Source organism: Canis lupus, chromosome 20 (genome assembly GCF_003254725.2).
Source record: "Canis lupus dingo isolate Sandy chromosome 20, ASM325472v2, whole genome shotgun sequence".
Taxonomy (NCBI): Eukaryota; Metazoa; Chordata; class Mammalia; order Carnivora; family Canidae; genus Canis; species Canis lupus.
Window position 1 is genome coordinate 44057676 of NC_064262.1, and position 24645 is coordinate 44082320.

The window sequence follows — 24645 nt, forward strand, 5'->3', positions numbered from 1 at the left end:
CCCCTCCCCTTCTCACTGCTCATTCTTTCTCTCTCTCCTAATAAATTTTTTTTTTTCAGGCAGCCCGGGTGGCTCAGCGGTTTAGCACCTGCCTTCTGCCCAGGGCCTGATCCTGGAGTCCCGCGTCGGGCTCCCTGCATGGTGCCTGCTTCCCCTCTGCCTGTGTGTGTCTCTGCCTCTCTCTTTCTAGGTCTCTCACGAATAAATAAATAAAATCTTAAAAATAAACAAACAAGTGTGAGACCACAAGCACACAGGGCTTTGATATAAGTTCCTAAAAAAAAAAAAAAAAATTTTTTTTTCTTAAAGATTTTATTTGTTCATGAGAGACACACAGAGAGGCAGACATAGAGCCTAATGTGAGACTTGATCCCAGAAACCCGGGATCATGGCCTGAGCCAAAGGCAGAGGCTCAACCACTGAGCAATCCAGGCGTCCCAAATAAATAAAATCTTAAAAAAAAAAAAAAAACCACACTCGTGTTCAGACTTTCTGTAGGCTAAATGTAAAGAGACAGAGTCTCATAGACTGAGGCTGAGAGAGGAACAGGATCTGGGGAGATGGTCTAAGCAGAACAGAAAGGGCCAAGCCACTGAGCAGGAGGCTCTCAGGCAGAGGAAGGGAGATAACAGTGAGTCCTGTGCTATAGGTTTGCTCAGAAGGAGAATTAAGTCTTACTACTCACCGAAGCTGGGTTCCTAACCCTTAGTGATCTGAAAACCTAAGATATGCCAAAAATACAGGTGTTTTCTCTCTTAAACATCATCAAGAAGGCACTAGGGTCCAGATGCCTGGGCCTTCAAAGATCTAGGCTAAGAGGATACTAGGGAGACCTCTCTGCAGCAGTCCTGTGACCAGGGCGAGGGTATACCCACACATGCTGGAGGTGATAGCTACCACTCACTAAGAGCCTGTGCTTGTTGAAGAGGAGCAGGTCATCTAAGGTGGGGAAATCCAAGTCTAAGCAGGCAAAGAGTCTGGGCCTGAAACCCAGGTCCACCACTCCTCTTTCCACCTGGCACTCTCACAAGCTGCCCACTGTGAACATTCCACTATATGGTCAAAAGGCCTTTTGTTAATCATGTTTAAATGGTTTGTTTTCATCTGGAGTGAACAGCACATGGTGGGGCTAACATGATGCATGAGCTAGTGAGTAGAAAGATAAAACAGCCATCCTCCCCTCTCATCCTCAAATGACAGGGAACCGCGCCTAGAGAATTAAGATTTGCCCTGCCCAGGGTGGTCAGGCCAGGGAGGACTCTGAAGCTAGAAGCTATGGAACCCCATAGTCAGACATCACCACCAACTACCAGGTAACAGGCTGTAGGTACCTGTCCCATAGGACTGTTTGGGCCTCAGTGTCAAAGTTCTTCTATGTCCCTAACCCTGGAAGAGAAGAGTGTCCAACACACAGCAGGTAGATGACAAACATGATGAATAAATACAGGTTTTATGAAGAGGAGCTCCCAACAGGGGAAAGGAGGCTGGTCCAGACACCTCAAGCTGTTTCAACATGATCCTTACTTAGATCGTGACCCAAGTTTATCGCTCCCCTGTTAAAAGAAACATGGGGTCTTCTTTTAAGAGCAAAACACCTATCACTGAGCATTTACCCCACATGGATCACCTCAGATGATCCTCATAACCACCTGTGAGGTAAGTGCCATCATCTGCCCCCACCATACAGGTGGGAAAACTGAAGCAGGTGGTAGTCACACAGACAATGGGTGAGACACGCTGGGAACTGAAGCCCATCCTCCAGACAGTCCCAGTTGAAAAACCTCATTTACAACCCAGAGTCACATATGAGATTTCCAAAGAATACTGGGAGCTCCTCACAAGTAAGAAATTGGGCTTGACCTCTCACTCACAGGGTCCAAATGAAATATTAAATGATTACAACTTTATGTTGTTGAGTGAGATCACACCTTTTGTTGTGAATAAAATACGATGAATTCTGCTAGAGCACAACAAATATGCATTTTTAAAAAACCAGAGCATATTGCAAATTGTGCAATAAAAACAAAGGGCTATGGGAGCAACAGGGTTAGATACGCAACACCCCAAAACTTCATCATGACATAAAAAAAAAGACAGGAACCTGATTTTTAAATGGTAGCATGTTAAACAACCAAGAAATACACAAATGCTACCTGAAGCCTGACCCTTCAACCTGAAGGAAGATCTGGCATTTGCTGTGGCTGTTTTCTTACTGTGACATGCTGGAATGAGGGTGTCTGACCCCAGAGAAAAATGGTATGGCCTCGAGGGGGCCTGGTGCATATCTGAGATGTGTTCATTTCCATTTTGTGTAGTGTCAGGTGCTCTTTTAGCTGGGAGCAATTTTCTGGATTCACCTATTGCAGGAGTTGGCAAACTTTTTCTTAAAGGAATACAGTAAATATTTTCAGCTCTCCAGGTCATTCTGTCTCTGTCCTAATTACTCAGCTTTGCAGCTGTAACGGTACATCCTCAAACAGGCATAGCTGTGTCCCAACCAAACTTTATTTACCAAAACAGACCACCAGCCTGTGGGCCATAGTTTCCCAACCCCTAACCTGAACATGGCATTACTCCCGGACAAAACTGTACATAACTACATACAATGTGTGTGTCATGCTCCAACTGTGCCTTAATATATCAATGATGTTGAATAAATCTGCTTATCCAAAACAAGCATTATCAGAGAATTGACTAGAGGACAGTAGGTTTCAAAAAAAGGACTTGAACATGTAAATTTAATCTGAGCCCAGGATTCAAGGTTCACTCTTTTGACAAGCCAAAAGAAATTTAGTTTCAAAAAGTGCTGAGGGCAGAGAGCTCACCAAAGGGTCAGTCTATCTTACTATACGGGTTAATTTTATACAATCCTAAAAGCCCTACACACTCTCAAAATAAATAGGTCCGTCGTATAAGGAAATTGTGTGCTATAAACTCAATTACTGCAGTGGCTAAAACTTTAACCCAGTTATAAAAGCAAGCGGTTCCTCAGCACTCATGCCTGAGGATCAGACCAAAGCTCTAAGGAAAAGCGTAAGGGGATGTGAAAGACCTTAAGGGGCCCAGGGCTGGGAGGGGGTGGGATGAGCCCTCTTGAAATAGGGATGTTTGCACTGACACACAAAGTGACGTGAGCACACTAGGGCTGATATGCTGGAGACCGGGGGTCCCTGAGGTAGGAAGGGAGCTATAGGTCCTGACTTCTCCATGTAACCAGGACTCACCTTCACCCCTTGAGGGCTAGGAAAAAAAGGGTCATCTGTGCCAGGGAAACTTCGAGAAGGGAGGTGGGGAGAAGGGATGTGGGGAGCATCCCTTCTGGGGACCAGGAGGATGCAGGTCCATACCAGTGTCCCCAACTGTCTCACTCTAGGGCAAGTCCTGGGCAGACAGGCAGCACTATGACAGCCTTAACAACCTGTGTCCTGTCCCACAGAATGGACAGAGATCTTTGAGCAATCATGATCTTCACCTGGTACATTCTGCCTGCAGCTGCAGCTCCATAGCCTACCCCAGCCTGGGGACAGCAATAGAACCCCAGGGATCTTTCTGGCAACCTGTCAGGGACTCAGACTCCACCCAGTCACTACCTTGGTCCTTCATTTCTGCTGACATTTATCTGAACACTGGGCCTGCCTGGACCTGGGGTCTCAATGCTGGTTTTCTGAGCCTTCTGCTTTGTGTTAAAAGAAGCCAACACTGGGCATCCCGGGTGGCTCAGCGGTTTAGCACCACCTTCAGTCCAGGGCCTGATCCTGGACACCTGGGATTGAGTCCCACGTCGGGCTCCCTGCATGGAGCCTGCTTCTCCCTCTGCCTGTGTCTCTGCCCCTCTGTCTCTCATGAATAAAAAAAAAAAAGCAGCCAACACAGCTCACCAGGTGGACAACCCCTAAATAAAAATGAGACACATGACCAACATATTCTTCTGTCCTGCTGAAAGGGCTTAGTCACTCTTTCAAAGGCTTCTCACAGGTGGACACTGCAACCTCCAATGGCCACGGTGCCTGGGCTTTGGATTCTGGGGAGGCTGAAGGTAGTGATAAGAGAGAAAAGGGGACAAGAACAGATGAAGCCCCAGACTTGGGATCATTTGACCTCACTCAATAGACATCCTATTGGGGGATGCCTGGGTGGCTCAGCGGTTTAGCGCCTGCCTTCAGCCCAGGGTGTGATCCTGCAGTCCCAGGATCGAGTCCCGCATCGGGCTCCCTTCAGGGAGCCTGCTTCTCCCTCTGCCTGTCTGTCTGTCTCTCTCTCTCTCTGTGTCTCTCATGCATAAATAAATAAAACCTTAAAAAAAAAAAAAGACATCCTATAGGTAGGAGGACATGGGAAACTGGGGCACTGAAAGATTATCTCCCCACTCCCCAAAGTTGCACCACACCAAGCAACTTTGCACTACATACATATATGTGCACCCACACTCATGCATACTCATGGACACATGCACCCACACATACATGCACTCACACATGTGCAGTTTTTATTCCCTCCTCCCACTTCCAAATCTTGCCAATTATCTCAGAAAACGTCTTTCTTTGTTCAATTCTGAAGAAAACATCAGTTCTTGTGGGTGATCAGTGTCCATTTAATTCCTGATCCACCTGTCTCAAAAATGAAAACCTTCAAGTATGAAAATGAGATTAGACACAGGGGGAAAAAACTCCAACTTCTAAAGCACATGAAGAAACCCAGAGCCCTACAGCGCCTCACATGGATCCCCCCATACACCTCAGCCACTTTAGCCCACACATCCCCAAGCCCTGTCCAAGACAAATGATTTCACACATGGTTGGAGTAGCAGAACATATTCAAATTACCAGCACTGCAACCATGCTCATTTCTACTTTGTGCATATACAGTAAGTTAAGCTTCCAGAGAAGACAGAGAACTAAACACTCTTTACTGCTGTTTATAGGAGTAATGTCTGAACCCAAAAGGGAACTTCTACACGATAAAGAGCCTGGTCAGTTACTAACCACCTAGGACATCTCATATCCTAGTTTACAGCCTGTCTGGCCCAGTAGGATGTGGATGCTAATAGGCTCCTAACAAATACGGTTACTGGGGACACCTGGGTGGTTCAGCAGTTGAGTATGTGCCTTCAGCTCCAGGGCATGATCCTGAAGTCCTGGGATCAAGTCCCCCATCAGGCTCTCAGCATGGAGCCTGCTTCTCCCTCTGCCTATGTCTTTGTCTATGTCTGTCTCTCTCTCTCTCTCTCTCATAAATAAATAAAATCTTAAAAAAAAAAAATACAGGGATCCCTGGGTGGCGCAGCGGTTTGGCGCCTGCCTTTGGCCCAGGGCGCGATCCTGGAGACCCGGGATCGAATCCCACATCGGGCTCCCAGTGCATGGAGCCTGCTTCTCCCTCTGCCTGAGTCTCTGCCTCTCTCTCTCTCTCTCTCTGTGACTATCATAAATAAATAAAAATTAAAAAAAAAAAAAATACAGATACAGCACCAGACAGTGACCTCTCCAAGGGACCAGTGACCCAGTGGTGCCTGCTCTGTGGAGGATAGGAAGAATAGCTCAGGAATAGCTCAAGAATAGCTTCCTACCTTCATGGGAGCACAGACCTTGTAAAGGCTGTGAAATCTATGTACTAATTTCCATTTTACTAAAAGTCAACACTAGAAAAGAGTTCACCATGCTGGTGGAAGGGAAGAATCTACAAATGCTTCATTAGAGCTAGGCTTCCAAGGCAAACTCTGGACTTGCAAAGATAGAGGAGGAAGGGAAAAAATACTAGAAAAGACAGAGTGGCAGAAATATACAGGTGCGTGAAAACCCACCTCCAAGGAAAGTAAACAAAAGCAAATAAAAGAAGATCAAAACTTTCAACAATTGTTTTTTAAATGGGATGAAATTGTGTAGAAGGAATCCTGTTACAGAGACCACTTCTATTCAGTGTGAGAGGCTCTCAGTGACGACAGGGCTTCCCCTGGACTTCCCTGGGCACCAGTTACCCTTTAAGAATCCAGGGGCTGGGGTTGGGGTGGAGGTCAGGACCAGCCATCAGCCTGTGAGAGTGAGGAACTGTACGGGCGGAACCTGTAACTGGGTCCTGAAGGACAGGGTGGAAGGAAGCCCTAAGAGCTGTGAAACGGCAGAGTATGTTCCAAAGACACATACACACAACATAAAGTGCCTCCAGTCATTCCATCAAACAAGTCAATCTGAGCACCAAGAACTGAGCACTCTTCAGGGAACCACTCTGCCCCTAGTCCCTACAAGTGCTCTATATCTAACCTTTTTGGGAAAAGACATCATTTATAAATGCAGTGCTCAGCTTGGACCAAGAGTGAAAAGGGAAGGTCAAGTTCAGGAGCATCTCAGTCTCCTCCTAACAAGGCACTTAAAACATCCCAGGTGTGCCCACACAATGTGCTCCCTCTGAAATGCTAATGACCCATCAAATATAAGCCCATTACCACCAAGAGGGTGGGGGTCATCCGAGAGAGGCCACAACAAATGCTTCTATCTATCTAGTCACCTTCAGTCCTTGGTTCAAGAACCATCCAGAGAAACAAGTTTTTAAGACTGAAAAGTTTAAAAAGAATTGGCACCTCTGGTTTTCACATTTACAAATAAACACACATTTATAATCTGATTTTTTTAGGTGGAAAATTTGTAAATGATGTCTCTGAATTAATGTTTGGGAATATATTTAACAAAGTTAACCTGGATAGCAAAAACTTTAACACACTTAAGTGGTGACCATCAACAATATACAGACAAAACCTTAATGGTCTTCAGATTCCTAAACACAAATCCCATACAGACAGCAAAGAACACAGCACTGGTAGTAGCTCACTCCAGCAGAGTGTGTGGGAACAAAGCAGGTTTTGGGACAAACCTCCAGAAAATAGATGGTCACAAGGCTGCTGACAGTTCACCAGGCTGCTCAAACTTGCCCCAGGGATGTGCAGGGCCAAGTCTGGGATGTCAGGTCCTCAGACTCCAACCTCCCTCCCTGGAGTCATGGGAGAACAGGGGAGGTGGCGGCTCAGGTACTGAAAAAGCACAGGTCCTATCCTAGGAAGACAGTATAGGGAATATATTTTTATCTTCCCTCAGATACAGCCAATCTCCTGCAAACTTCTGAAAACAGGGAATAATGTGGATCATACAGATCTGCACCCAAGCCCCATGCCTTGGCTTCTAAGCACCCTTTCCCAGAAGAAAGCCCATCTTTATCTCTTGCCATAGCACACAGTAGAAGAAAAGTACACTTAAACGCTGATCACATGTTAAGAGGGGGAGAACTGGTAGCAAGTGTCTTTAAAACTACAGTAGCTTGTCCAGGCTCATACTGGAGATAAGACTTGGCTTTTGTGTTTGTTCTCAAAGTATCCAGTGAACACCCAACACCACCCACCTGGATGTGGCCCCACAAGGGCGTCTGAACGGCCAGCAGCCAGGGCCATTGGGCCAAAGCCCAACTCTGCAGTCAGAGAGAAATAGATGCTGTTAGAGAAACACACAACACAGAAACAAAGGTACTGCCTATGAAGGGCAATCTGAGCAATATTAAATGTCCACAGGGAAACAGTAACGAGGAGTCCCCCTGGTGGGGATGTCACTCTGAGGGCTAGTTGGCTACATTTGCATCCCATGGGAAAGGAACAGCCCTCTGTTCCTTCCCAGCTGCCTCCTGGGCCATGTGCCTTCATGGCCTACAAAGGGTTACACCTGCCATTTCATGCCATCTGCAATGTGCCCATGGGGTGTCACATCACAAAATGGGAAGCCTTAACCCTTTCAGTGCCAACTCCCTCAGGGCCAAGATACAGCTCTAACCACTAGCTCCATTGAGGCCGTGGCTGGCAATGGCAGGGAGGTTTTGGCACAAACAATGGTAGGAAGGACCAAAAGAGTCACCTCTGTTCCTAGGAGGAGAAAGGAGTAAATAGTGGGGGAACCAAGCGTACCTCTTATGTCATTTTCATCAGGGTGCCCAGCAATATGGTAACACCTGGAGGCCTTTCCTGGGCTTCCCTTGTTAAGCTCCTCCCTGTACATACTCCGTGGTATCACAGCACCATGGCAAATGCCCCAGGAGGATCAGAGCCAGCAGAGAAATTTAGTTGGTCCTAAATGTAAGGACCAACTAACTACTTCTTTTAGGACCAACTAAGTTTCTGGTCTCAATAAAGCCCATGGGACTAAGAAATAATTCCTATCAACGAAAAGTTCTCTCAGTACTTTCTAAACAGCTATAAGAGAGAAAACAAATCCCACTTGTGGAGCCTCTACCCTGTGAGTGGAAAGATACTCCTTGGGTAGGGAGTTGTTCAGATACCTACAACAATCTCTGGGAACAGCAGAGCTGGGTTTGAGGATATCCCATTAAGTGGTCCTTTTGTAAAAGATACTATTTAAGGGGATCCCTGGGTGGCTCAGTGCTTTAGCTCCTGCCTTCGGCCCAAGGCGTGATCCCGATGTCCCGGGATCGATCGTGTCCCACCCACATCGGGCTCCCTGCATGGAGCTTCCTTCTCCCTCTGCCTGTGTCTCTGCCTCTCATAAATAAATGAATAATAAAAAAAAATTTTTTTTAAAAGATACTATTCAAAGTAAAAGCAAGGCCCTCACCACACACAGCCTTGAGGTCAGGTCAGCCTCTCTGAACTTGTCTCCTGCTATTCTGTACCACCCCACCCTGACCCCATACTATTATGCCATACTGACATTCTGACTTTCCTCTGACAGTCAACCTCACTCCCACCCCAGGGCCTTTGCACTTCTTGCTCTCTCTGCCTACAAGGCTCTTCCCCCACCTTCCGCCCCCCTCTGTGAACTACCCTCTTTTTTAGCTCTCAGCTGAGACACAAAAATGATATCTATCTCCCTCTGTGGACTTCTAACCTCTTTCCCACTTCATCACCACTTAATATTCTATTTATGTGTCTTTCTGTGTATCCTCCTAACCCCATCTCCCATAAGACAGGGAACACCTCTTTGTTCAGTGCTACCATCCTAGAGCCCAGGACAGAATACATGCTCAATATAAATCTGTTAAACATACAAGAAATTCCCAGCTATCACTCCACTGCCTAGTTAAATAAACCAAAATGTCTTCATGCCAATAAAAAGGATAAAGATCAAAAACAAAACTTTTACCTTTTAACAAAAATTAACTCAAAATAGGTCAAAGACCTAACTATTAAAAGCTAAACCTATAAAACTCAGGAAAAAACGGAAGGGTAAATCATGACCTTGGGTTTGGCAACAGATTCTTAAATGTGAAATCAAAAGTACAATATCAACAGAAGAAAAAAAAAAGGCCAACTGGACTTCATCAAAATTAAAATCTAATGTGCATAGGAATATGGGGGGCAGGGTCTGGCTAGCTCAGTCAGGAGTGTGGAATCTCAATCTCAGGACTGTAACTTTGAGCTCCACATTTGGTATAGAGATTACTTAAAATCTTGAAGGGGTGGGATGGGGAAGGAAACAACCCACAAAATGGGAGAAAATATAAGCAAATAATATATCTGATAAAGGTCTAGTGTATAGAATATGGAAAGAACTCTTATAATTAAAAAAGAAATCCAATTCAAAAACAGGTGAAGGATTCGAATAGACATTTCTCCACAAAGAAGATATACAAATGGCCAGGGCAGCCCGGGTGGCTCAGCGGTTTAGCGCTGCCTTCAGACCAGGGTGTGATTCCGGAGACCCAGAATCAAGTCCCATGTCAGGCTCCCTGCGTGGAGCCTGCTTCTCCCTCTGCCTGTGTTTCTGCCTCTCTCTCTGTGTCTCTCATGAATAAATAAAATCTTAAAAAAAAAAAAAAAAGGGCAATAGACATATGAAAAGATGTTCAACATTTGTCATCAGATAAATGCAAATCAAACCCACAATTAGATACTATCCCATACCCACTAGGATGGTTATAATAAAAAACAGAAAAAGAAAAGTGTTGTCAAGGATGTGGAGAAACTGGAAGTTTCATACATTGTTGACAGGAACATAAAATGTTGCAGTGATGTGGGTAACAGTCTTGACAGTCTCTTAAAAGTTAAATACAAAAAAAAAAAAAAAAAGTTAAATACAGCATTACCATATGACCTAGAAATTCTACTGCTAGGTATATAAGAGATGTGAAAACATATTCACAGAAAAACTTACATACAAATGTTAAAAGCAGCACTATTCACAATAGTTAACAAATAGAATCAACCCAAATGCCCATCAACATCCATGGGCTGTGATACATCCCATACAATGAAATATTATTCGCTCATAAAAAGGAATGAAGTTCTGATTCATGTCATAATGTGGATGAAAATACTGTGTTGAATGAGAGCAGCCAGATAAAAAGGCCACATAGAATAAAAAAAGATTCCATTTATATGAAATGCCCAGAACAGGCAAATCCATGGAGACATAAAGTAGATGAGTGGTTGCCAGGGCCCTGAAGGGCACAGAGGTAGAGTGGGGAGTGACCGCTAATGGGTACAGATTCTTTTGAGGATAAAAACATTCCGGAATTTGACAGAAATGGTTATCATACAATATTGTGAGTGTATTAAATGCCACTGCAACTGTACACTTTGAAATGGTTAAACTGGTGAATTTTAGGTTCTGTAAATCAACCATACAGTTCTCAGTGTCTTAAGTCACAACAAACCCACCACACAGGTGGGAACTAAACTGCCTCCAAGCAAAAGAGCTAATGCCTAGAAGCAAGGCCATGTGGGCAAAGATCAATTTAGCAATGGGGAGTCAAGGCAAAGAGAGCAAGGTCTCAGACAATTGGGGTCACACAACTAACACCAGCAGAACATGATTTAAGTCAAGTTCATTACAGACTTCACACTGCCTAAAACCAAAACAACACACACTATGGTTTTAGATTAACACACTCCCAGGAATGTGCCACCCGCCTCAGTCTTACAGGTGTTTTACTCATTCATTCATCCAAATAACTGCCTGGTTTCTACCAGGAACCAGGGGCTGACTGGTCCAACATGGACACTCCTGGGGGGTTCCAATGACAGGCCTCCTTCCAGGAAACCCTGGGAAGATACACAAGGAGGCGGGTGGGCGGACAGTGGACACAGAGTGAGGTCCCTTCCACTCTGAGAGTTGCAGTGATCCCAGGATCAAACCATCTACTTTATCCACTCCTGATTGCCTATGGCTGCTATGGACAGATGAGGAGAGATTGTTTTCTAATCAAAAATATATCATGTCACAAAACAAAGTATAGAATATCATAGTCAAAGTATTGAGGTAAAGAAGCACATGTAGTGATAAAATGAGAACTCCAAGTACTGGGAAGGGAAGCCAGAGGTTCAGGGAAAGGAAAGTGCCATCAGCATTACAGTGCATCAGGTAGAAACCAGAATGCCTGATTCGCCTCAGTTTCCTTACCTGTGAAATGGGAATAGCACCCAGGCTATCACTAATGCTCTCTGAAGGCTCCATGAAAGGTAGCTGTGAGTATTATTACAGAAAGGTTATAATCAGGCTATTCCACCTGACAGGCCTCCAGCCACAGACCCTCACAACAATTCCAGCATCGCTGCTGAAGGTTTTCTGCTTGAATTTAACCAAAAGAGGCCACCACCCTCACTTTTATAAACTGCTCTTTCTCTTTGGTGACATATGCCACAAAGCTCCCTGAGTGAATGCCTAGGTTAAGCCCATTTTTCAAATTTTTGATCATGGAAAACTGCAAACATACCCACAGAAGTAGCAAGAGCGTGACTCATAGTGCACATGCACTATCCAGGCTGTAGGTCTTCCACACTTAGCCTTCCCCACACTCTATAACCTCATGTGAAGCAATTTCTACACAGCATTCATTTTATGAAGGACCTGGTCCGTATTTATCTCTACAACACGAACAAATAACAATCTCATGAGCTAACTTCCAATAATTTAACAAAAAGCATTTCTCAATCTCCATCAGTCATGTTCAGTTGAAATCTATAGGTACCCACCAACCTTTCCTTTCAACCATACATTTATTTATCCTGTTTCCCACCGTCAGGTTTGCTGATGGCATCCCTGTGGTATAATGCAACATGCCCGTAATTTACTATCAACTAGATTTTGAGGCCCAACCAAGCACACATCATTCCTAAAGCACACACACCCTTCTTGGGAACAGGCAGCCACTGAGGATAAGTGTCTGAAAAAAAAATTTTTTTTTTTAAGATTTATTTATTCATGAGAGACACAGAGAGAGGCAGTGATATAGGCAGAGAGAGAAGCAGGCTCCCCACAGGGAACCTAATGTGGGACTTGATCCCAGGACCCAGGGATCACCACCTGAGCCAAAGACAGATGCTCAACCACTAAGCCACCCAGGAAGCCCAGGTGCCTGAAAATTTATAAGCTTATAATCCCATCTTTTTAAAGATTTTATTTATTTATTCATGAGACACACACACACACACAGAGGCAGAGACACAGGCCGAAGGAGAAGCAGGCTGCATGCAGGGAGCCTGATGTGGGACTTGATCCTGGGACTCCAGGATCACGCCCTGGGCCAAAGTCAGGCACTAGACCGCTGAGCCACCCAGGAATTCCCAATCCCATCATTTCAATTAGCCAGAATGTGTTAATAGTTGCACTATCCACTAGCCACATGTGGCCATTTAAATAGGCTAAAATTAAAATGAAAATTTGACTTCTTTGAACTATTCCAGGTGCCACAATGGACAGTGAGGGTACAGAGAGTTCTACGAAGTTCTGTAGAGCAGCACTGACCTGTGAGGGGAACTTGTTCTCACCCACTATTTTGTTCCTCAAGAATTCAGTCCATAGAAAAGAGAAAGGATAAATGCTAATTTCTCTCCATTTATCAGTTTCTGAAATAAACTGGTTCCCTAGCACTTTCCAAAGGGGACCAGTGAGTTTCTTCCTCTCCTGTGAGCACCAACATAAATAAACCTGTGGATTTATTTTATTAACACATCTGATGCTCCAACTCAGTAATCCATTCTTATGGGACACCTGTCCCATCCTTGGTAGTCTTATACAATCAGGATATTTCCAATGTAAATTCAGAATTAAAACATTTTAACTTAAGTGCTTTGATTTTATACTCGTATTTTTCTTTGGTACTGAAAATTCTGGTTCTTATAGACAATAGTTACTTGCTTTCTCCTATAATACAGTTGTCCCCACTTATCCACCATTTCAGTTACCTGCGACCAATCACGGTCCAGGAGTGGATGATCCTCTGGCATACCATTAGAAGTCAATAGTAGCTTAATGCTATGTCACAATGTCTACATCATTCACCTCACTTCATCCCCTCTCACATAGGCATTTTATCATCTCACATCATCCCAAGAAGGGTGAGTACAGTACTAAGATATTTTGAGAGAGAGACACCACGTTCCACAACTTTTATTTCAGTATACCCATAATAGTTCTATTATTAGTTATTGTTGTCAATTTCTTACTGGCCCTAACTTATATATTAAATTTTATCATAAGTATATATGTATAGGAAAATTCATAGTATATACAGGGTTTGACAATCTCTGCATTTTCAAGCATCCCATCAAGGATGGTCCTGGAAAATATCCTTGTAGGGAAGGGGGCACTACTGTATATAACACTAAGACTATTGGTATTATTAACCTAAAACCAAAAAGAATTCCTAAAATAGTTAATGATTTTTTAAAAGAAGTTTTTACCCTTATGGCATATCACACTAAAACGCTTACAGTCTAACTACAATGTTTAAAAAGTCTAGGGGATTCCTGGGTGGCTCAGCAGTTCAGCACCTGCCTTTGGCCCAGGGCGTGATCCTGGAGTCCTGGGATCGAGTCCCGCATCAGGCTCCTGGCAGGGAGCCTGCTTCTCCCTCTGCCTGTGTCTCTGCCTCTATCTATGTCCATCATGAATAAATAAATAAAATCTTAAAAAAAAAAAAAAAAAAAAGTCTAGCAAAGGAAATCCTCTCTCAGAGGTCAAGTCACCAATTTAAGTCACAACTGACATACACCTAGATTCATATAAATTTCCTTTTGTTTTTTTAGGGGCTGCTTCTCTTCCCCTCCTCATAACATGCGCCATACTTTTGTTTATAATTATGTAAAACACCCATCTGGTACTACATAGAAAAGAAAGCCAGAGACATCTTCTGGTAACCTTGTCCCCTCTCAGCCCTCCTCCCAGAAATGACTATGTTCATTTATGGTTTAGATTTCCTGTATTTAAAAATAAAATACAAGCAAACACACACACACACACACACACACACACACACACATACATCCATAGCCCCCCACCTTTCTCTTGGATAGGTAAATGTGCTACATACATCTCTTCATCCTCCACCTTGTTTTTTCCACTTATTTCACCCTAGAAATCCTGTCACCATGACATGAGGACATCCTCCTTCCTTCCTTCAGGGGCTTGACGCCATCCCACCAGGGGATCCACCCCCATTGTCTCCAACCCCAACTGACAAACATCTAAGTCATTTCCAGTTTTGCTACTTCAGAATGTTGTAATGAACATCCTTGTCACAATTCTTAATTTTGACACTGTATCTTTGTGATACCTTTCCAGAACTGGAATTTTTGGAGCAAAGGGTAAGCAAATCTCTAAGGAGTTGTGAACCTCTAAAAAAGCAACATATGGCAGTGCCTGATTTCCACCAACAGATTGGTATTCACCTCTGGGGACAAAAAGTCAGAAATGTTGTCTTGAGGAAGCTTTAAAGAACATTATTCTTAATATCAGAAAGACATGAGCATCTTCCATAGCTTGGTTACGGCTATCTGCATTCATGGTCTTTGTGAACTGTTTTTCTATAAGCCATACTCATTTTTAATCCTTAACACCCAACATAAGGCTAGTCATTCAGCACATGAGCAGTGTGCTCAACAAACAGAGCTCCTGACAAGCAAAACTTGAAGGGTGGATGCTACATCCAAATCCATTAGCCTAAGCAGGCAGTCTGACCCAAGGCGTGCACACATGCAACTGCATACAAGGTGGGGCATTGTGTGGGGGCTGTGTGTATACCTTAGGGCTCCCTGGGAGCCTACCCTCCTCCTCATCTGTGCCCATTGAGTCCTGAGTGGCAGGAATGGGGAGACCCTAGCTGATCACAAGCCATGATTTAACTGAAAAGTGGGTGTGAGGTGGTATTAACCAGAGAAAACCCAAAATCAATCAATTTGCTGAGGTGACTTATATCCCACAACAAAAAGTATAAGCTGGGGGATCCCTGGGTGGCTCAGTGGTTTAGCGCCTGCCTTGGGCTCAGGGCGTGATGCTGGATTCCCAGGATCGAGTCCCACGTCGGGCTCCCTATGGGAGCCTGCTTCTCCCTCTGCCTGTATCTCCGCCTCTCTCTCTGTGTCTCTCATGAATAAATAAAATCTTTAAAAAGATAAAAAAGATAAAAGATAAAAAGATTTTAAAATTTTAAAAATCTTTTAAAAAGTATAAGCTGACATATTTATAAATCTTAAGAAATTCAAGAGTGTTTTTGCCTGTCTGACATTAGCCATCACATGCCATAACTGTTCATAGACTGTCCCTTTCCCATCAAGCCCCTCCATGCACTGGATGGGGAGGGCAGGGTCAGAAAGAATACCTAGGATGACTTCCAGGAGTTTAAATTCCCAAACCAACTGCTTCTAATGCTATGGGAAGCAGATTTCTTTCTTTCTTTTTCTCTTTCTTTCCTCTTTTCCATTCATTCATTCATTCATTCAGCAAGTACTTACTACTTCTGAGTTAACCAAGGACAGGAAAGAGGCAGGAGCACCTACCCTAGGACTTCAGAGAACCCTAAGCCAGCCCACTGCCTTCAGAAAATGACCTGAGCTATAGGACAAAGGCAATCACTAACTCCAGTGGGCTGGCCTTCAAATGAGACCTTTTTCAGATGTAAAGTTCTTTGATTTTTTTTTAAAGATTTATTTATTTATGATAGACAGAGAGAGAGAGAGAGAGAGAGAGGCAGAGACACAGGAGGAGGGAGAAGCAGGCTCCACGCAGGGAGCCCGACAAGGGACTCGATCCCGGGACTCCAGGATCGCGCCCTGGGCCAAAGGCAGGCACTAAACCGCTGAGCCACCCAGGAATCCCCAAGTTCTTTGATTTTTAAACACTAATGTCTAAAGGTAGCCTGTCAATACCCAAGTGCCAGGCCCACTCTGGGATGTCCCACTACTCCACAGCACCAGGTAACAAGCCACCAGAACCAGGTAACAAGTATCATCAACACTGATGATCCTCAACTAGCTCTAAGAAACCAGCACAGATTTTAGGTCACTTCTGTCTCCAGAAAACCCTGGGAGCCTCAGGCAGTGCTGGGGAATACAGAATGGTGCAGGTGTCATGACAACAGTCTGTCAGGTCCTCAAAAAGTTCAACCGTTACCATATGACCCAGCAATTCCACTCCTAGGTATATACTCAAAGGAATCAAAAACACATCCACACAAATTGTATACACAAATGTTTATAGCAGCACTATTCACAATTGCCAAAAAGTAGAAACAGCCCAAATTTATCCCAGATGAATGAATAAGTGGTCCTTCCATGTAACGGAATTACTACTCAGCCATAAAAGAGCATGAAGCAATGAATCATGCTACAACGTGGATGAACCTCAAAAACTACAACGAGAGAAGCCAGACACACAAGGTTATATATCATGTGACTCGGTTGATAGGAAATGTTCAGAACAGGCAAATGCATAGACACAAAGCAGATTAGAGGGAGAGGGAGGATAAGGAGTGACAGCTAATGAGGATGGAGTTTCTTTTTGGGGTATAAGTGTTCTGGAACTAGATAGAGGTGATGGTTGTACAACTTTTATATATACAAAAAAACAAAAACACTAAATTATATACTATAAATGTGTGAACTGTATGGTAGACAAATTATATCTTGAGTGTTTAAAAACATTTTTTAAAGCACTGGTAAAGCTTGTTTTTGTCAGGAAAGCATTCTGGAAATATTTTCCCACTACCAGGATACTTGACCATGTTCATGGGTTTTGGTTTTTGTTTTGTTTTTTTGCTAGATGTAAATAAGAGCTATAAACCAATCCCAACTCTCGCCAAGAAGCAGGTGAATCGGGCAGCCTGGGTGGCTCAGCGGTTTAGTGCTGCCTTCAGCCCAGGGTGTGATCCTGGAGACCCAGGATCGAGTCCCACGTCAGGCACCTTGCAAGGAGCCTGCTTCTCCCTCTGCTTCTTCTCTCTCTCTCCTGTGTTTCTCATGAATAAATAAATAAAATCTTAAAAAAAAAAAAAGGGGCAGGTGAATCCAGGTGTGACTGGTTCTCACCCTATGCAGCTTTGGCGCTGTTATAGGGGCGTACACTCTCCTCAGCAAGTCACCAGCTGGCTGGCCTATAAGAGGAAGCAGCTGACCAACCGAGGAGGTCTCCAAGCTGCCTTCTAGGTTCTAACTCTCAGTTCTACATTATTCTCCAGATAGACAGTCCTGGGCCAAAATGTGACTGGCCAGACAACAATCCCACCCAGGTGTCAAGATCTGTCCTGCTGGGTTCTGATAGCCCTTGAGAGTCAACTTGAGAGCCCTAAGCAGGGGGTGAGACCGGCTCAGTTTCCTCACAGGCGTGCTTAAGTAGGGGTGAGCAGTTCCAAGCACCAGTGCAGGGGCCTGTGCCACTGACAGTGGTCAGGGTAAAATTCTATCATTTTGGTCACTGTTGGGAAATCACAAAAATGGCCTGAGGGCAAAGGCCACCTGACCAGGATTATCCTCTACTCCTGATACTCCCAGGAAGGTTTATTCCATTCAGGCCTGGGCTTTTCAAGTGAACCCTGAGACACAAAGGGAGAGCAAATGGCCTCCCTGGAAGCAACAGGCAGGGCCTGGGTGATCCCATGGTGACAGCCCAGTACACAGTCCTAGAGGGACTTGCCTCCCTCCATTTCCTCTAGGAGGTGGCTATAAGCATCTGAAGCAGTGCTTAGTTTCTTTCTTTCTTTTTTTTTTTTAAAGATTTCATTTTATTTATTCATAAGAGACACAGAGAAAAAGAGACACAGGCAGAGGGAGAAGCAGGCACCATTCAGAGAGCCTGATGTGGGACTCCAGGATCATGCCCTGGGCTGAAGGCAGGTGGCAAACCGCTAGAGCTACCCAGGGATCCCCACAGTGCTTAGTTTCAAATGTCCATGGAGCTGATTGAGGCTTGCTGGGCAAATTAAGAGTCTTCCTTCCACAGGTACTGGATCCCAAACACTCACCTGGCTTCTGTGCATGGGAGGCCTGGTCCTACCAGCTGGCCATGGCGGCAGCTACGTCAAAGGCAACTTGTGTCAACGTGCTGACCAACCTGAAGGACAGAAAAAGAAATACTGAGTTTCCAAGGCAAGTTTCTGAAATATATAGACAATTTTCAGTGTCCCCCACCCCTGTAATTACATAGCAAAATTTTATATTTCAACCACAGCTATGCCTCTGCTACCTTCCACAGGGGGGCAGGCTGAGGAAATAAATTTCTATCACTCTCTGACCTATGACCTGATATAGTACTAACCAATAAACACTAGCACCCAAAAAACTGACTACAGCAATATGGACATAGATAAGAGGTGGTAATAAACAGCCACATGCCAATATACTGAATACACAGAAAATGGGTCAATGTTTTGGTTACAACAGTAATAACATTAACAGCAGAAATAGTTATATCTAGAATTTAATAGGTACTCAGTAGTGAGTTCCAGTTACCATGCTAAAACGCCCTATCTCTTTGAATCCCCAAGACAATCTTAGGGTTATGCAATCATTTCCGTTTTACACATAAAGGAACCGATTTGTGTAATATTCAGGAATTTGCCCCGAATCACCCAGGTCTCCCTCTACAGACATGACCCTCTTTGCTCCCTGGTCCAAACCACCCACCATTCCAAGCAGTGTAGGGTTTGCCTTCAAAAAGATGAAGATGCAGTGTGCCTGCAACCTGGCAGACTTTACCTCCAAAGGGCAACTCAAAGTTTTATGCTGAGGATCATTTTCACAGGGATTATAAAACAACTGCCCAGTGAGAAAGAGCGAGCTGCCTGTTTTACAGACAGGAAAATTAAGGATCAAGAATGTTCAGAACTCTCTCAAGGTCATAGAGACAACGTGGCCCCAGGACTTCCCCCTCTTTTGTGACATCAGACATGCAGGGCTCCACCCACAGAGGCTAAACCTAGAGAACCAGCCAAATCCCAGGGCAGTGCTGTCAGTTGTAGCTTGCAGAATACTGTATCACCTCAGTTGTCATTCTTTGCGCCCACATGACTACCAGGAGCTTGGCTCTGATATGAAACCTTTATTTTTAAACTGGGTTCACAGCAATTCACAGTTCATGGATAGTGAGAAACACTTCCACAGGAGAACTTGCAAAATAAGCAAGTATCAGTGAACTCTATGGAAAGACCTTTGGGCACCAAGGAGCACATGGCATCCTCCTCCGTGAGGCCCAGCACTAGCTGCAGCCACCACCTGGGCTAGTTCCTGGGGAGGGGGGTACTTCCTGTCGCTGTTTCTTGGCCCCATTCAGAACAACAACAACAAAAAAAAACCAGTGGACATTGTTAATCCTAGTTCTTTCAGATCTCCTGAGCCATGGCCTCACTCTGCCACAAAGAGGGAACACCTACCCTGAATCTTCAGAAATAGGGTCAATACAAGTCAGCAATATTTCCACACAGATTTTTAAAAATCCATTTAAAATAGCATAAATATGAAATACTTAAATTTTTAAAGAAACCAAAATTTAGGGTGGCTCAGCGGTTTAGCGCCGCCATCAGTCCAGAGCGTGATCCTGGAGACAGGGATTGAGTCCCACATCAGGCTCCCTGTATGGAGCCTGCTTCTCCCTCTGCCTGTGTCTCTGCCCCCCCCCCCCCCATGAGTAAATAAATAAAACCTTAAAAGAAATGTACCCTTATTTATTTTGGAATAAATAGGGCACACACAGAGGAAAGGGCAGAGGGAGAGGAGAGAACCCTTGGGCAGACTCCCAACTGAGTGCAGACCCAAAGTGGGGCTCTGTCCCAGGATCCTAAGATCATGACCTAAGCCAAAATCAAGAGTCAGACACTTAACCAACACCACCCAGGCACCCCAGGATATGTTTAATTTTTTAAAAGATGTTCAAGGCCTATAAAAATGCAACTACAATAAGACATCACTGAGAGAAATGAAGGAAAATCTAAATGGAGATGTCTTGTCCATAGGTGTCAATACACCCCCAAATTGATCCAGATTGAATACAGTCCCAATAAAAAATCCCCAGTATGTTTTTGGGTTTTTTTTTTTGTAGAAAAAACAATCTGATTCTATTTTTTTTTTTTAATTTTTAAAGATTTTTTATTTATTAGAGACAGAGAGAGAGAGAGAAACAGGCAGAGGGAGAAGCAGGCTCCATGCAGGGAGCGTGACGTGGGACTCGATCCCGGGTCTCCAGGATCACACCCTGGGCAGAAGGCAGCGCTACCGCTGAGCCACCGGGGCTGCCCAATAATCTGATTCTAAATTTACACGAAGATGCTAAGGACCTAGAATAATGAGAACAATTGAAAAAGAGGAACAAATTTGGAGGACTTACTCTATCTGATTTCAAGACTTACCATAAAACTACAGTAACCAACTGGAACCTGGGTGGTTCAGTCAGTAAAGCATCCGACTCTTGATTTTGGCTCGGGTCTCGGATCATGATCTCAGGGTTGTGAGATCAAGCCCCACATTGGGCTCTGCAATGGGCTTAGAGACTGCTTTAGATGCTCCTCTCCCTCTGCCTCTCTCAGGACAGTGTGACAAAGACTGTCAGTCAAGAGATGGATGAACAGAATATACCTATGCACCGTGTACAACTGATTTTCGACAAAGAACCAGTATCCTACTCTGCAAGACCACAAGACACACTGGACGACATTTTCTTGGACAGTTTAACCCTGCAAGGAAAAAGGCCATCTTAATGTGTCATCACAACATACAGAGTGCATCATGGGATAGAATGCAATGTCCAAGACTCTCACACTCAAACACAGCTTTCCCCATTTCAGGTCACAGCAAACCCAGTCTTTCAGCTGCTCAGATTAAAAGCTGGAGTTGTCCTCTTGATAAGACTACTCCACTATCCAGTCCATCAGGGACTGCCATTAGTCAGTCCCTGCATTTGGTTCTGCCATCAAACACATCTAAAGCCCAACAGCTTCTTGTACCTCTGCTGGGCACACCGGGTTTGGTGTTTGCTGAGTGAAGTACTATCGTCTCCTGGCCCCAGAGGACTCTCTGGTGCCCACCCTGCTCATCCCTGCCTCAGCCATTTGGCTTCCTGGTCATGCCTCCAACACATCAGGCAACCCCCTACCTTCGGGTCTTTTTATGTTTTAAACGAAATCCCAGATATTTTATCATTTTAACAATCACTTTTTCAACTGGCATCCCAAATTGAAAATGACCTTTGACAACATAACTACCACATAATAATCCCTAAATGTCAGCAAACATCCAGTTCATATTCAGCTTCACACAGTTTCTCAGAAATGTCTGTGTATGGCCTGTTCTAACAGGAGCTGCTACGGTGTTTGTACTACACCTGCTCCCTCAGCCTCAATCACTCTCACCCCACAGATGGCAGACCCTTCCATGTCCCTCCTGCTCAAGTCACTGCTCAAAATGTCTCTGCAGAGGCCCACCCTGCTCCTTCTCTCCCACAGGCCTAGCCTCCCTGCATACTCCACATTATGCAGCTACTCTGTTTGTGGACTTTCTCACCCAATAAAAACGTAAATGCCACAAGGAAAGGGGTGTCTTGTCTGCCTGATGCGTGATTTTATTTCACGCACATACCAGGTGCCTGGTAAATATTTGAATGAATGGGTGGGGATGATTTAACATTGAAGAAGTAGGAACCTATCTGAGGATCCCACACACCAACAGTCCCTCCATTCAAATTGTGTGAAATTCACAAAGGAGTGGAAACCAAGTGGAGATCACTTAGCACCATCAAAACCAGGAGCATTTCTCTGAAATAAACTGTAGTTGTTTTTTACGATACATCATCTGGACTGTTTTGCCATCCACTTGCACTGGCTCGGTTGAAAGAGCTTTTACTGTTTTTATTTCCAACCCATACATTTAAAACAGTATCAAGTAACCCTTAAGTACACAATTACCAACTCATAAGAGACTCTTCTACTCCCTTGATAAATCGTTATGGCTTGGCTTTGACCCCACACCTGGGAAAAACGCACACCCACGTGCACACACATACACACACCACCTCAACTCTGCAACCCACCCAAACACAATGATTTCTCAGTCAAAGGGAGATCACACTTGGTAAGAAGGTAGCCATGGTAATTTACATGAAATCAAGTCACTGCACTTTGGGGAACAGAAGTCCTTTGTTGCCATTTCATCCTCTCTAGCTCAGGCAAGTGAGGTTGGCTCCCTTTAAACTTGAGGGGAGGAGCACTGGCCAAGAACTGGCTGTTGTCTGGGGAACTCCAGTTCTGAGGATACGCTCCAGTTACAGTTACAGTACCCAAGGCCAACACAGGGATGGGTCTCTGGGGCCACAGTCATCTGACCACGAAGTCTGGGCTCTCCAAGGCACCCCCCCCAAGCCCTATGGAAGCTATACACCCCTGGTCTCCTTCTACCACCATCTGCACTCATCAAACATTTGTGCAATCTAAAAATTCTTCAACTGTATCTGTAACCAAATATTTACCACCCTGGCTCTAATCCAGTTCTGGAAACACAACATTAGGCCAAAACTCCAGGATGGAATCTAACAATATCCTTTCACCTTCTCCCACCTCTAAGTTCACAAAGTATACTTGGTCCATGAAAACTGAGTGCTCCTGAAGAAAAAATGTTACCCAGCCCCTCCCTGGCAAAGGTCTTAGCGACTGCACCACCAAATTATCAATGAGGGAATTCCCTGGTCAGCTCTATCAGAAAGGGAGAAACTGAGGCTGGACAACAGTAAAGCATCACAAGCAAGCCCAGAGGTCATACTGCTCCACGTGCTGGCTGGCTAGGGAATGATTAATTTGGGCCAACGATTCCACTTTCTAATCCGGGGTCTTCAAACTTGCCTGCGCTGTCCTGGCAAACAGTATTCCTGGAATACAGCCACACCCACCCAAGTATGTACTGTCCACAGCTGCTTCCATCTATAAGGCAGAACTGAGTAACAGCAACAGAGACAGTACAGCCCCAGAAGCTGAAAACATGGACTACCTGATCCTTGAAAGCAGGAGGAAACTGCAGCCCTGACAGGCTGTGCTGAGTATCAAAGGGACAGAGATGACCCAGACAGAGTGGCACACCACAACAAAAAGTCAGGACACAGGCACACCAAGGAGATGCTCCAGCTTTGTATCAGCCCCAGGGCACAAAGCAGTATCTGCTCTCTCCAAAGCATGGAGCCTCATTAACCCTATGTCCCCATGGAGTAGGGGAGAGCATGACTTGGCATACTAGAGAGGTGAAGAACCAGTCCCATGAGGGCCAAGGAGCCAGCAGTGAGGCCAGCTACACAAGCCCGTCCTTGGCAACCAGAACTGGCCTATCTCCACTGGCAAACCTAGTAGGCATCCACTGAGGTTAACAACCAGTATACGCCCTCCAGGCCCCTGATCTGCCCCTGCCTTTCTTCTCTTTGCCATGGTAAGCTATGCCTTCACTGTGAGACTGATCATCCATTCACCACACCCTACCAGTGTAGCCATTCCTAAAGCCCCTCAAGCCCCCCAATGCTTGTTAACGTCTTACCCTGACCTTCGAGGCCCTGCTTGCTTTAGGCCTACAGTGACTCTATGAAGTCATCTGACATGCATGTATATATGTATATACGCACACCACATTTCTGGCTGCAACTACACTAGCCTTGTCTCAATTCTTCATACTACCACATCTAGCCTCTACCACTGGCCCTTTGCACATAGTGTTCCCACCACTGGGAAAGCCCTTCTGTCCTCCCACTCATCCTTCAGACTCAAGCACCTGTTACTCAAGCATCCTCTCCCTTTCCAGTCCCTCCCCCATTCCTTTCTCTATTAGTGAGGACTATAGCCTCAACACTTAGCACAGCTGATCTTGACATTTGACATCCAGCATCCCATTAGGCTCTTTTCCCCAAACACTCTTGAGAAAAAGCAAAGCTCTTGTTCATCTCTTTATCCAATGCCTAATGAAACAGAAGGAGGAAATGGCATCCTCCATCAGTTATAAATACCCAACCACACTATGTTTCCACCATGGAACTGAGGCAAAAACAAAGCAATATAAATATAAACTCTACCCTTAATTAGAATAGCAAGTCAACACCAGGAAGAAGTAACATGGAGATAGGCAAGGCCACAGCACCACCACAACCTCTGGGGGGAAGCTCTCCCCACTCTCTTACGCTGCTGTTTGGAGAAAGGCAAAGAGCTCGGAGAATGGCATTCAGAGGTTCTAGAGGCCTTTACAGCCTTACATCTGGAAAGATTTCCTCTGTCACTGCTGAGAAGCATGAGCTACCCCTGCACTCATGGCACCCACACCCTATACTCCCCTCCTCCTTTCTTATCCTATCCTTAAACCCTCAGCACAGCCTTTCCAACAGATCCCTTTCCTCTCCAAGGCTTCACTCCACCATACCCCCTTTTCCT

The 24645-nt window shown here is 44.8% G+C and overlaps 1 protein-coding gene across 8 annotated transcripts in view; it reads right to left on the reverse strand.

Annotated features, from left to right (window-relative positions):
- GATAD2A (GATA zinc finger domain containing 2A) overlaps positions 1-24645 on the reverse strand; it is a 107492-nt gene that overhangs the window by 48810 nt on the left and 34037 nt on the right. For 4 of the 8 annotated variants that reach the window (XM_049098068.1, XM_049098066.1, XM_049098067.1 and 1 more), the window contains exons 1-2: positions 18226-18320; positions 15245-15371 (exon numbers count right to left, since the gene is read on the reverse strand). In XM_049098068.1, coding sequence (XP_048954025.1) covers positions 15245-15358 — 114 coding nt within the window. In that variant the 5' untranslated portion in view covers positions 15359-15371; positions 18226-18320. Of the gene's footprint in view, positions 1-15244; positions 15372-18225; positions 18321-24645 lie in introns of those variants that run through there. The other 4 variants (XM_025458183.3, XM_025458184.3, XM_025458185.3 and 1 more) reach the window with 2 other exon arrangements.